The sequence below is a fragment of the Nicotiana sylvestris genome, chromosome 3 (genome assembly GCF_000393655.2).
Source record: "Nicotiana sylvestris chromosome 3, ASM39365v2, whole genome shotgun sequence".
Lineage (NCBI taxonomy): Eukaryota > Viridiplantae > Streptophyta > Magnoliopsida > Solanales > Solanaceae > Nicotiana > Nicotiana sylvestris.
Window position 1 is genome coordinate 128,581,899 of NC_091059.1, and position 11,277 is coordinate 128,593,175.

General features: G+C 38.1%; 1 protein-coding gene across 1 annotated transcript; it reads right to left on the minus strand.

Annotated features, from left to right (window-relative positions):
- Positions 1 to 9,302: 9,302 nt before the first annotated feature.
- On the minus strand, positions 9,303 to 10,230 carry LOC138888016 (uncharacterized). Its single transcript, XM_070169811.1, has 2 exons — positions 9,860 to 10,230; positions 9,303 to 9,765 (listed from the first exon to the last, which is right to left on the minus strand). Exons 1-2 carry the CDS (start codon positions 10,228 to 10,230, stop codon positions 9,303 to 9,305), a joined length of 834 nt encoding a protein of 277 aa, XP_070025912.1.
- Positions 10,231 to 11,277: the final 1,047 nt, after the last annotated feature.

Here is an 11,277-nt window from a genome sequence, read left to right on the forward strand (position 1 = left end):
CCACAAAACACCTGTAGAAACTTACTACACTATAAGTACCCTAAGAACCGATCATATTCATTACAGTGCTTATCCAATCTACTACTAAATTGTCCTATTTCTATGAGTTTCTTCCAAATTGCCTTCAAATTGATACTTCTTCTTGCTAGAACACCACAATATTTAACCAAAACACAACACACGAGACCCTAGTATAAAACCATACCACCCTAAGGCCCATAAGCTGTTGTATATCCTCTTAAGCACCCCAAAAGTGCCACAATCGAGACACCCACTCTAAAGAAACCTTCTATGAATCTAAAGTCATTTCCTTCACCTTCCTGATACTTAAATGTAGAATTCATAAGGATATAGAAATACCGCGAGTCGCGACACCATCCAATGTAAATCTCAATTTCTAATCATATACAAATCCTAAAAATTCCCAATTGCTACATATAAATCTTGAATCCACTAGAACATTCTTGAGAGTCATCTACTCAACTCAAATATCAATTGCACCGCCCAACCGGCCAAACGACCTGTTCCCCATTAGTACGACAACACCCAAAGAAGTAACCCCACCTTAACGCAACCAAGCAAATTCCTATTCCATGAACACTACATCCTTCACAAATAATCACTCAATCATTCCATGATTTCCATATACCCATAGAGTGTAATATACCCCGTATCCAAAAATTCCCTTACTTAAGTCATCCTCGATCTCAACCTCTGAAAGTCATAACTGATTCACAAGTATACCTCAAACCAAAATCAATACAACATATAACCATGCAATCAACTCGTCAATAGTAGACTCCCCCACTTGGCTCAAAGCCCTGGAATAAAACATGTGTCAACTTACAATAACCATACCCCATTACTCCCATAAATACCGCATTGAGTTTCAACTAAATCCTTCATAAGCTCATGTAACACAAACCATCTAATACCTCAAATCATCTGCAAATCTTGCATTCATACTCGTGACGGTCAGGTCAACTATTACAATTGATCCAAATAAAATCGCACAAATGTAACCCACTGGTAGATAAGAAAGCCACCATACAACATCATAAAATCACACATCTATAGATTACCTCGCAGGTTATAACCCACCACCTTAGCCTCAAACCGACATCTCTCTATACCCTTTCACAACCACAACTACTATGCAATCACCTAACTTCCCTGAGTCTGAACTCATCAACAAGACATGAGAAGATAATTCATTCCATAATTTAACAACATGAAAAATATTTCAATTCACTCATAACTCGAGACTATACATCACATCAAGACAGAAATCAAGCACCCAATAGTCCTTTTTCATCTCAAGAAAACTCTTCTCATCATATCCAATCCATTTGAGCATATCCTACACTCATCATATAGCTATCCAACTACTCATCGGTCCATAAAACCTACCCATAGGGACACTACTGGACATATAAGTCGAAATGCACATGCTCACACAACCAAAATCCCCGTGCTCAAGCTACAGTCAAAACCCAGCCTCAAGTCCTCCAGACTGGCCCATCATCAGCATATAAAAATTAAGTCTCGGACCTCGTTCATGGAATCACAGGTCGTCGATGCACAACTGATACCGAGCGCTCACATGTGCATATGAATGCGTGCAAGGAATTCAAAGAGTTACGTTTCAAGCTGAATCAATTCCGCACGATAAGGAAAGAAAGATGGGAAGTTTATCCTAAATGTCCTGTAGCCTCTAGAAGATAGGTATGGACGTCATTATACTGATCTGCACAACTCTACTGAATACTTGCTCATGACTTGTAGAACCTATGAACCTAGAGCTCTGATACCAACTTGTCACGATCCAAAATTTTACTAGTCTTGATGACACCTAACCCAACCCGCTGGGTAAGCCAGTTAACAATAAAACTAGTACAAATGATGCTTATTAAGAGAAGAAACAATAATAAAATTGCTTTTATACAATGAATTCCCAAGGACTGGTAGTATAAATCATGAGCTCCTAAGATTAAAATTTACAAAGCTGGTATAAAATAAATACATTATCTGTTTGAAATTTACATAAACAGATTTTTATGAATCTAAGGCTACCATGAACAAAAGGCAGTTACAACCGCAATGCAGGTACGTCTTCAATTCCAGCTCCCGTCGAACACAGCAATGTCAACATCCAACATCTGCATGCAAGGTGCAGAAGTATAGTATGAGTACAACCAACCCCATATACTCAATAAGTAACAAACATAACCTTAGGTTGAAAGTAGTGACGAGGTGAAATATAGGTCGGAGTCCAACACCAATAACCAAAAACAGTTCATAATAATATAATGAAAGTAATAAAAGAAGTAACTCAGAGATAAAATGCTCAGCTCGTTCACAGTTCCAAGAAATAAGTTTGCCTTTCAAGTATATCAGTAAAAAATCCAAATCTTTTACCGAAATCGCCAAAAATATGAGTAAGTTTGAAAACTGTGTTTTTTCCCAAAGGTTTTCAGCAGATATTTCATTTTCAAATGGCATGAGAAAAATACATCTCTATGCCTACATGTCAATATATGCATGCCAATTATAATACCATGCAGTGATAAAATCATATGCATACTCTCGGTGCATCAATGCACTCAGTCCTCCCAATCACTCAATCTTCACAATCACTCAGTCCTCACAGCCACTCAATCCTCATAGTCACTCAGTCCTCCCAATCACTTGGCACTCAGCACTTGTACTCAGTAGGTACATGCGCTCACTTGGGGTGTGTACAGACTCCAGAGGGGCTCCTTCAGCCCAAGCAATATAATAAGACAATCATGGCATAAATAAATAAAAATATGTTGCGGCGTGCAACCCGTTCCCATCATAAATCAATAAAACATGTTGTTGCGTGCAACCCGATCCCATAAACATCCTCACCATCAGGCCCTCAGCCTCACTCAGTCATAAATCTCTCCGGTCTCACGGGCTCTCAATGTCATGAAAAATCAGCCCAGAAATAATGATGTGAGTATCAATAAATGGCAACCGAGACTGAGATATGATATGCATATGAATGCGTATGACTGAGTATGTAAATACAATGTAAGCAGATAACTCAACAGCATAAATGACCTCAGTAGGTCCCAACAGGATAAGCATGTAGCTTAGACATGGTTTTTAACATGGGTCACAGATCAATAGCTCTACTACGTAGAGATTTCATGGTTACAGATAAGATCAGGTAGCTACACAGTACCACAGGGATAATGTAGTCACAATTCACATGGTGCACGCCCACACGCCCGTCATCTAGCATGTGCATCACCTCAACACCAAACACATAACACGTAATTCAAGATTTCATACCCGCAGCACCAAGTTTAGAATATTACTTAGCTCGAATAAGCCAAATCCAATACCGAGTAAGCCAAACGATGCTCCAAAAATGCCATCACGTGTGTACCGACCTCCAAAAGGCTCAAGACTAGCTAAAAGAAACTCAAATACATCAAATAATACCAAAGGAAACAAACTCAATCGATAAAGGTCGAATCTTTAATCAAAAGCCCAAAATCGGCCAACAAGTCCAACTCGGACCTGCACCTCGGAACCCGACAAAACTCATAAAACTCGATAACCCATTCAATTACGAGTCCAACCATACTAGTTTCACTCAAATCCGATTTCAAATACTCAAAAATTCACTCTATGAAACTTTGTACAAAACTCTCAATTTTCTATTTCAAATTCACAATCCAATTACCAAAAACGAAGAAATATTCACAAAATACAATCAAAACCGAGTAGAGAATACTTACCCCAATCCATATGGTAAAAATCTCCTCAAAAATTGCCCAAATCCGAGCTCCCCAACTCAAAATATGACCAAATGAAAAACCCTCAATATTAAATATTTTTATCCAGTTGTTTTGTCTTGTTTTATGTGCCAAACAATCCCAAAACCCACTTTTGATGTCTCCAATAGATTTCTTGTGAAATTTCAGTTAAGTTAGGCTTTTGAATCATTCCATTTGACCTTAAAATAAAGGAGATAAGTTGGTTTCAATATTTAAAAATAGTGCAGATTTTTAAATACGAAGTCAGTGATAATTTCGTAATTAATCTGAAAAATCTGACAACCCAATTCTTAGTAAAATGACCATAAACTCCTCATACAATGTTCAAATTCGATGATTCTTTTACTATGGCTCCGTAATTACGATACCGATCTAATGCATCAATCAAAAGAGAAATTGGAGCTCATTTGCTTAATGTGTTCCATTTATGCTTGAAGAAACGACGTCAAAACATAAAAAAATGAGCGCAACACACCCTAAACCTATCCGAAACTCACTCGAGCCCCTCGAGACCCTGTACGAGCATACCAACAAGTCCCATAATATAACACGGACCTGCTCGAGGCCTCAAATAATGCATAACAATATCGAAACGATGAATCGCACCTCAAATCAAACTTAATGAACTTTCGAATTTTCGACTTCCAAAAACTCGTGCCGAAACATATCAAATCAACTCGAAATGAACTCAAATTTTGCACACAATTTTCAAATGACATAACGAAGCTATTCCACATCTCGGAACCATAATCCAAATTCGATATCCTCAAAGTCAACTCTCGGTCAAACTTATGAACTTTCTAAACCTTCAAATTTCCAACTTTCGCCAATTAGCGCCGAAACCTTCTAGAAATATCTAATTACAAATTCGGGCATACGCCCGAGTCCAAAATCACCATCCAGACCTAATAAAACTATAAAATCTCTAATCCGAGGTTAAAAACTAAAAAGTCAAACTTGGTCAACTCTTTCAATTTTAAAGCTTCAATCATGAAATTCATTCTTTTAAATGAATTCCGAATTACATGAAACCCAAAACCGCCGCTACACATAAGTCGTAATAGATCGTACGGATCTACTCATGCCCTCAAACAACCGAGAAAAGCGCAAATGCTCAAAACGACTGATCGGGTCGTTACACAAATCAACATCTTATTTGATACTGGATTTCTCTAATTTGTCTTTCAGCAAATCACCATATGTTTATTTAACATATATTTATTTGCAGACAATTTTCAGTTAATTGTCCTAGTCTTTTAGGTCCAGAATTTAACTTTTGGGACCATATAGGCCAAGGAATCATGTCAACCCACCAGGTTTTTTTCAAATGATAATGTTTTAAGTGTTGGATTTCACTGTGCTTAACAGTAGTTCCCACGGGACAATTGTTTGCTTCACGTTAAAGTACAAATAAAGGGAAAGAATAAGATCACCTTAAAGACATATTACTCTATTATATAACATGTGAAATGAGATGGTTACACAGTCACAAACATAAGAAAAGATTTAACAAATATTAGACGTAAATATGATAAGTCCATTGCTTCCTAATTTATTACCACAAACCTAGTTTATAATTTTTTAGCAGCAAATTAAAATTAGCTTAAAACAACCAATCATAACTTAAATCAATCATCACTAAAGCAGGAATATTTCAGTTGGCCATTCTTTCAACTACAATTCCAGATCCGCTTACACGTTCATCACACAAATACACAGGTAAAATACTCAAAAAGAAGCTTCATTATATATAAAAAGAACCTTAAGACATTATAGAGAGTTTTAGGAATTCACCAATGGCGACTGACCTACTCTTCATCTTGCTCACCTCGACTTTCACCAGCCTCGTTGTCGTCACTACAAGCCCAAATCCCCCCCTTTTTTGGTTAAGTAGTCAAAATTAGAACAAATTGCCTTACTCCTAGTTTTATTAAAAAGATAAAGTAAGTTTGCCAACACAAATGTTGATCATAACTAAGCTAAGAAACAACCAAATTAAATAATTGATAGGACAAAAATGCATTGTTGGCCTTGGGGATTTTACCGCACAGCCTTTCCTAGTTTCCCTATTCTCGTTGAATTCTTCTTAATATCATTGACAACTACGAAATTGACGCAAAAAAGTATTTGAGTACATGCATGTACAATCAGCTAATAAAAGAGCCAAAGGCTCAAAGAATTCAACAATAGCCTTTAATAAATTCAGTTTTCTCCTAATAGGGGTCAACTTTGATGGATAACGAAGGAGAATTTGGGGGTTGGGGGGAGTGGGGGGGGGGGGTTCCACACAACAATCCTTTCAGATGTCCAAAACGACGTGACCTCTCAAAGAAAAAGGTTAAACGCACAGCCGCATAGGTAATTCTGGAATAGCCATTACATAGTTCTATACCTTCTTTTTATACCTTCTAGGGTTAGCGTGACACGACAAATATTATCTATGAAATTATAAGAAGGAGATGAAAAATCCTCTAAGCAGAAAAATTTACCCGTTACCCATAAAACAAGGCTGCCAGAGCAAAACTCGAAACCCAAATTAAAATATTCTAAAAGGAAAACCAGAAGCTATACTAGAAACAGGAGAAAATAGACTAAGTGAGAGAGATTTAGTAAAACAGAAAAGATATATGTAAGAGAGGGGGGGGGGAGAGAAATAAAAAAATACATCCGAGAAGAAGAAACAAGGTGAACTGAAATAGAAGTGAAGAGGAAGAAGATGTCCCAAAAAAGATAAATACATGTCGCTCAAATAAGAGAAAAAGTGAATGGTTGCAATGGAAGTATAATACACATGTCAACAAAATGGGCAAACAAATGATACACTAATAAAATAAGACCAAGTTATAGTACAAGCTATGAAACTTTTTATACAATTATCTATTGCTGGTGTTCGTACACCTTGCTCATTTATATATAGTAGAAAAGAAATATACAACTTTCTGTACATCTAGAAAAGAAATAGATAGTTTTCAATTCACTATTTACCAAGATCTAATGAATTGAATTGATATCCTTACAAAAAGATTCATTAATAAGCAAATTATTTTAAAGTAAAATATATAGACTATAAATAGATAATATGTTGGTGTAAACTTTTTGTTCAACTAATGATTCAAGTACAATTTTTTATCTAATATTTATGTAATTTTTTAAAATTTAGTACAATTTTGTATTTAGAAATTAGTATTAAGATAGATGTGTGGTACAAAACTATCTCTATATATATAGAGAGAAAGAGTATATATATATATATATATATATATATATATATATATATATATATATATATATAGATCAAATGTTCAATAAAATACACATTTGAATTGTTTTAAAAAAAATTGTGCCAAGTTCCGGAGCTGACTATATATTAAACCTTTTACGTATTATTGAGGCTTTTATATAGGGACAACAACAATAAAAACAACAACAATAACAACCCAGTGTAATCTCACAAGTAGGGTCTGAGAAGATTAGAGTGTATGCATACCTTACCCCTACCTTCAAGAAGGCAGAAGACTATTTCCGGTAGACCTTTAGCTCAGTAAAGAAAAAGAAAGGGCAACAACAAGCACACCAATCAGAAAATCGAAGCAGAAATACAAAACTAACAGTAGGAACTATAATCAGAAATCCAAAACGAAAGCAACAAAAAGTAATAATAGCAGTCAAGGACTATGAGAATACACAAAGGAAACTAAGTTACAGATAGGACAATGCTCGGCTACCTATCCTAATACTTTACCTTTATTCTCAACCTCCATACCTTCCTATCTATGGTCATGTCCTTAGTAAACTGGAGCAGCGCCATCTCTTGTCTAATCACATCTCTTCCAATACTTCTTCGGCCTGCCTCTACCCCTACTTAGGTACTCCAGGGCCAACCTCTCACACCTCCTCACCGGAGCATCTGAACCTCTCCTCTTCACATGTCCGAACCTTCTAAGTCTCGCCTCCCGCATCTTGTCCTCTACAGGGGCCACACCCATCTTGTCCCGAATAACTTTATTTCTAATTCTATCTAACCTGGTATGCTCGCACATCCATCTCAACATCCTCATTTCAGCCACCTTCATCTTTTTGATATGGGAGTTCCTGATTGGCCAACACGCCTCCCATACAACATAGTCGGTCTGACTACCGCTCTATAGAACTTACTTTTAAGTTTTAGTGGCACATTTTTATCAAATAAAACACCAAAAATGAGCCTCTATTTTATCCACCCCGCCCCAATACGATGTATAACATCCTCGTCGAACTCTCCATTCCCTTGTATGACAGACCCAAGGTATTTAAAACTCTCTCTCCTAGGTATGACTGAGAATCGAGCCTCACATCTTTATCCACTACCCGAGTCGCACCACTGAACTTGCACTCCAAGTATTCTGTCTTGGTCCTACTCAACTTAAAACTTTAGACTCCAAGGTCTTCCTTCAGACCTCTAACCTCTCACTAACACCGCCTCACGTCTCGTCAATTAGTACAGTGTCATCTGAAAGTAACATGCACCACATCACCTCCCCTTGAATGTGGCGCATCAATTCGTCTATTACCAAGGTAAATAAAAATGAGCTGAGGGCTGACCCCTGGTGCAACCCTATCATAACCGGGAAGTATTCAGAGTCCCCTCCCACAGTCCTCACTCAAGTCTTAGCTTCATCATAGATGTCATTAATAGCCCTAATGTATGCAACAGGAACACCTCTAGCCTCCAAACATCTCCATAGAACATCCCTAGATACTTTATCGTAAGCCTTCTCTAAGTCGATGAACGCCGTACATAAATCCTTCTTCCTCTCCTTATACTGCTCCATTAACCTTCTGACAAGATGAATAGCTTCCATAGTCGAACGTCCCGGCATAAATTTGAACTGTTTTTCGAAAATAGTCACAATCTTCCTCAATCTCAACCCCACCACCCTCTCCCAGACTTTCATGGTATGGCTTAATAACTTGATGCCCCTGTAGTTGTTGCAAGTTTAGATATTGCCCTTGTTCTTATACAACGAAACCATCGTACTCCATCTTTATTTTTTGAACATCTTCTTCGTCCTAAAAATAATATTAAATAACCCAGTGAACCACTCCATGCCCGCCCTAGCCACGCTCTTCCAAAATTCCACTGGGATCTCATCTAGGCCAGTCGCTCTCCCCCTGCTCATCTTATGCATATCCCCTTAACCTCCTTGACTCTTATATGCCTACAATATCCAAAGTCCCGACGACTCTCGGAATGCTCTAAGTCACCTAGCTTAACGTTCTTATCCCCCTCTTTGTTCAAGAGTTTGTGAAAGTAAGTCTGCCATCTTCGTCGAATAAGTGCCTCATCCATCAAAACTCTGCCTTCCTTGTTCTTGATACAATTCACTTGGTCCAGGTCACATTTCTTCCTTTCTCTTACCTTGGCTAGCCAATACAACTTCTTATCCCCTCATTTGCCTCCAAGTTCTTCATACAAGCGTTCAAACGCAACAGCCTTGGCCGCTGTAACTGCTAATTTTGCGTCCTTTTCTTAGCCATCTTATATTGCTCCTTATTCGTCTTCATTTCCTCCTCGTCCACGCTTTCTAGGACCTGTAGATATGTCGCTTTCTTGGCTTCCACTTTGCCTTGAATCTCATTACTCCACCACCAATCCCCTTCGCGGCCACCAGACAAGCCCTTCGAGACCCCTAATATCTCTCTAGCGGCCTCCCTAATGCAGTTCGCAGTCGCGATCCACATACCACTTGCGTCCCTACTACTTTTCCATGCTCCCATAGCCATCAACTTATCCCCCAACTCATGTGCTCTGTCTTTAGTCAAAGCTCCCCACTTGATCCTAGTTAGGCCAAACACAACCCTCTTTCGACGATTCCTCATGATCTCCAAGTACATGACTAGAAGCCTATGCTGAGTTGTGAAGTTCTCACTTAGGATGACCTTGCAGTCTGCGCACGGACCTTTACCAGACTTCCTGAATATTAGATAATCAATTTGGATCCTGGCCACTAAACTCTGAAAGGTGACCAAGTGCTTCTCCTTCTTCGGAAAAATTGAGTTTGCTTTACCAAATCAAAAGCCTTAGCAAAATCCAGCAATGAAGTTCTACCTCCGTTTCTAACTCCGAAACCAAAGCCGACATGCACGTTATCGTAGCCCCCAGACGTCGCCCCAATGTGGCCATTGAAATCTCCCCATATGAAAAGCTTCTCACTGGCGGAATACCACGCACAACCTCATCCAAATCCTCCCAAAAATGCCTTTTGACCTCCTCGTCTAAGCCTACTTGAGGTGCGTACGCACTAATCATGTTTAAAGTGAAACCCCCAGCAACTAGCTTAATGCTCATCAGCCTATAGTTCACCTTCCTAACCTCCACCACTAGCTCCCGAAGATCCTTATCAACCAAAATACCTACCCCTTTCTCGCCCCTACGCATCCAGAGTACCAAAGCATAAACCCGTCTACATTCAGTGCCTTATCTCCCACCCATCTAGTCTCATGGAGAGAAGCTATATTGATCTTTCTCTTTTGGAGAATCTTTGTTAACTCTATAGATTTCCCCGTCAAAGTCCCTATGCTCCAAGACCCAACTCTCAACCTGGAGGCATCCTTACCACCCTTACCCCCCTTGCCCTACACTCCCTAAGGACCCCTATCCTCCCCCCCCATGACCTTACCCTGTCATCATTTAGTACAACCACTATAATCTAATCCACACTACACATGAACTCCCCAAATTGTCAGTCCATAAATAATTTCAACCAAAACTAGCCCAAAATCAAATATTTACTGGAAATAGCCCAAATATCATTTTGTAACACAAATCTATTTTGCTAAAACACAAAGGCAGTTCAAACTCTTTGAGACACTAGACTTTAGCAATATTGCAATATTCTAATTCCTTTAAGCCGAGAATCAAAGAATCGAGCACCTTAATATGATTTAGAAATCACTATTAAATGTTAGTTTATTTGATTGGGTCGAAGGATAAAACTTAAAACGCCATGGACAACCATTGAAGCTTGATTAAGCTTGAATTCAAAAATTTGAGTTTTCGAAATTGGAATTTATTTCGAGTCGGTGTTGTTGGAATAAAAGGGCTACATCTTAAGGAGTATAAATCTCAATTTTGGAACGATTTGGTGGAGAGTTTAGGTGGGTTGAATTGAAATTTGAGCCAAATTTGAAGTACACAAGATGAACACGAAAGAAGATGATATGTGTACTCACTATATCTCTCGTGTATCTTTTGTATATCACTCGTATATCAAATATGTCTCTCTTATATATCTCCTGCATATCTATGTATATATGTATGTGAGATACATGTTTGATCATATTTTGTAGAGAATTCTTTTAACTAGATTTCAACTATGAAATGTTGACTCAAAACTAGTCTAAATCATCTCCAATCTTCCTCAATTTTGTATATTAACTCATTTATATATTTTCGATGAATTTCAACTATACCCAGTGAAAATGA

Coding starts and splice junctions, on each gene's coding strand:
- LOC138888016 (XM_070169811.1), bottom strand. CDS start 10,230: ATGCGTAGGGGCGAGAAAGGGGTAGGTATTTTGGTTGATAAGGATCTT. Junction 9,766..9,859: donor TTGCTAAGGCTTTTGATTTG/GTAAAGCAAACT, acceptor TCTAATATTCAG/GAAGTCTGGTAAAGGTCCGT.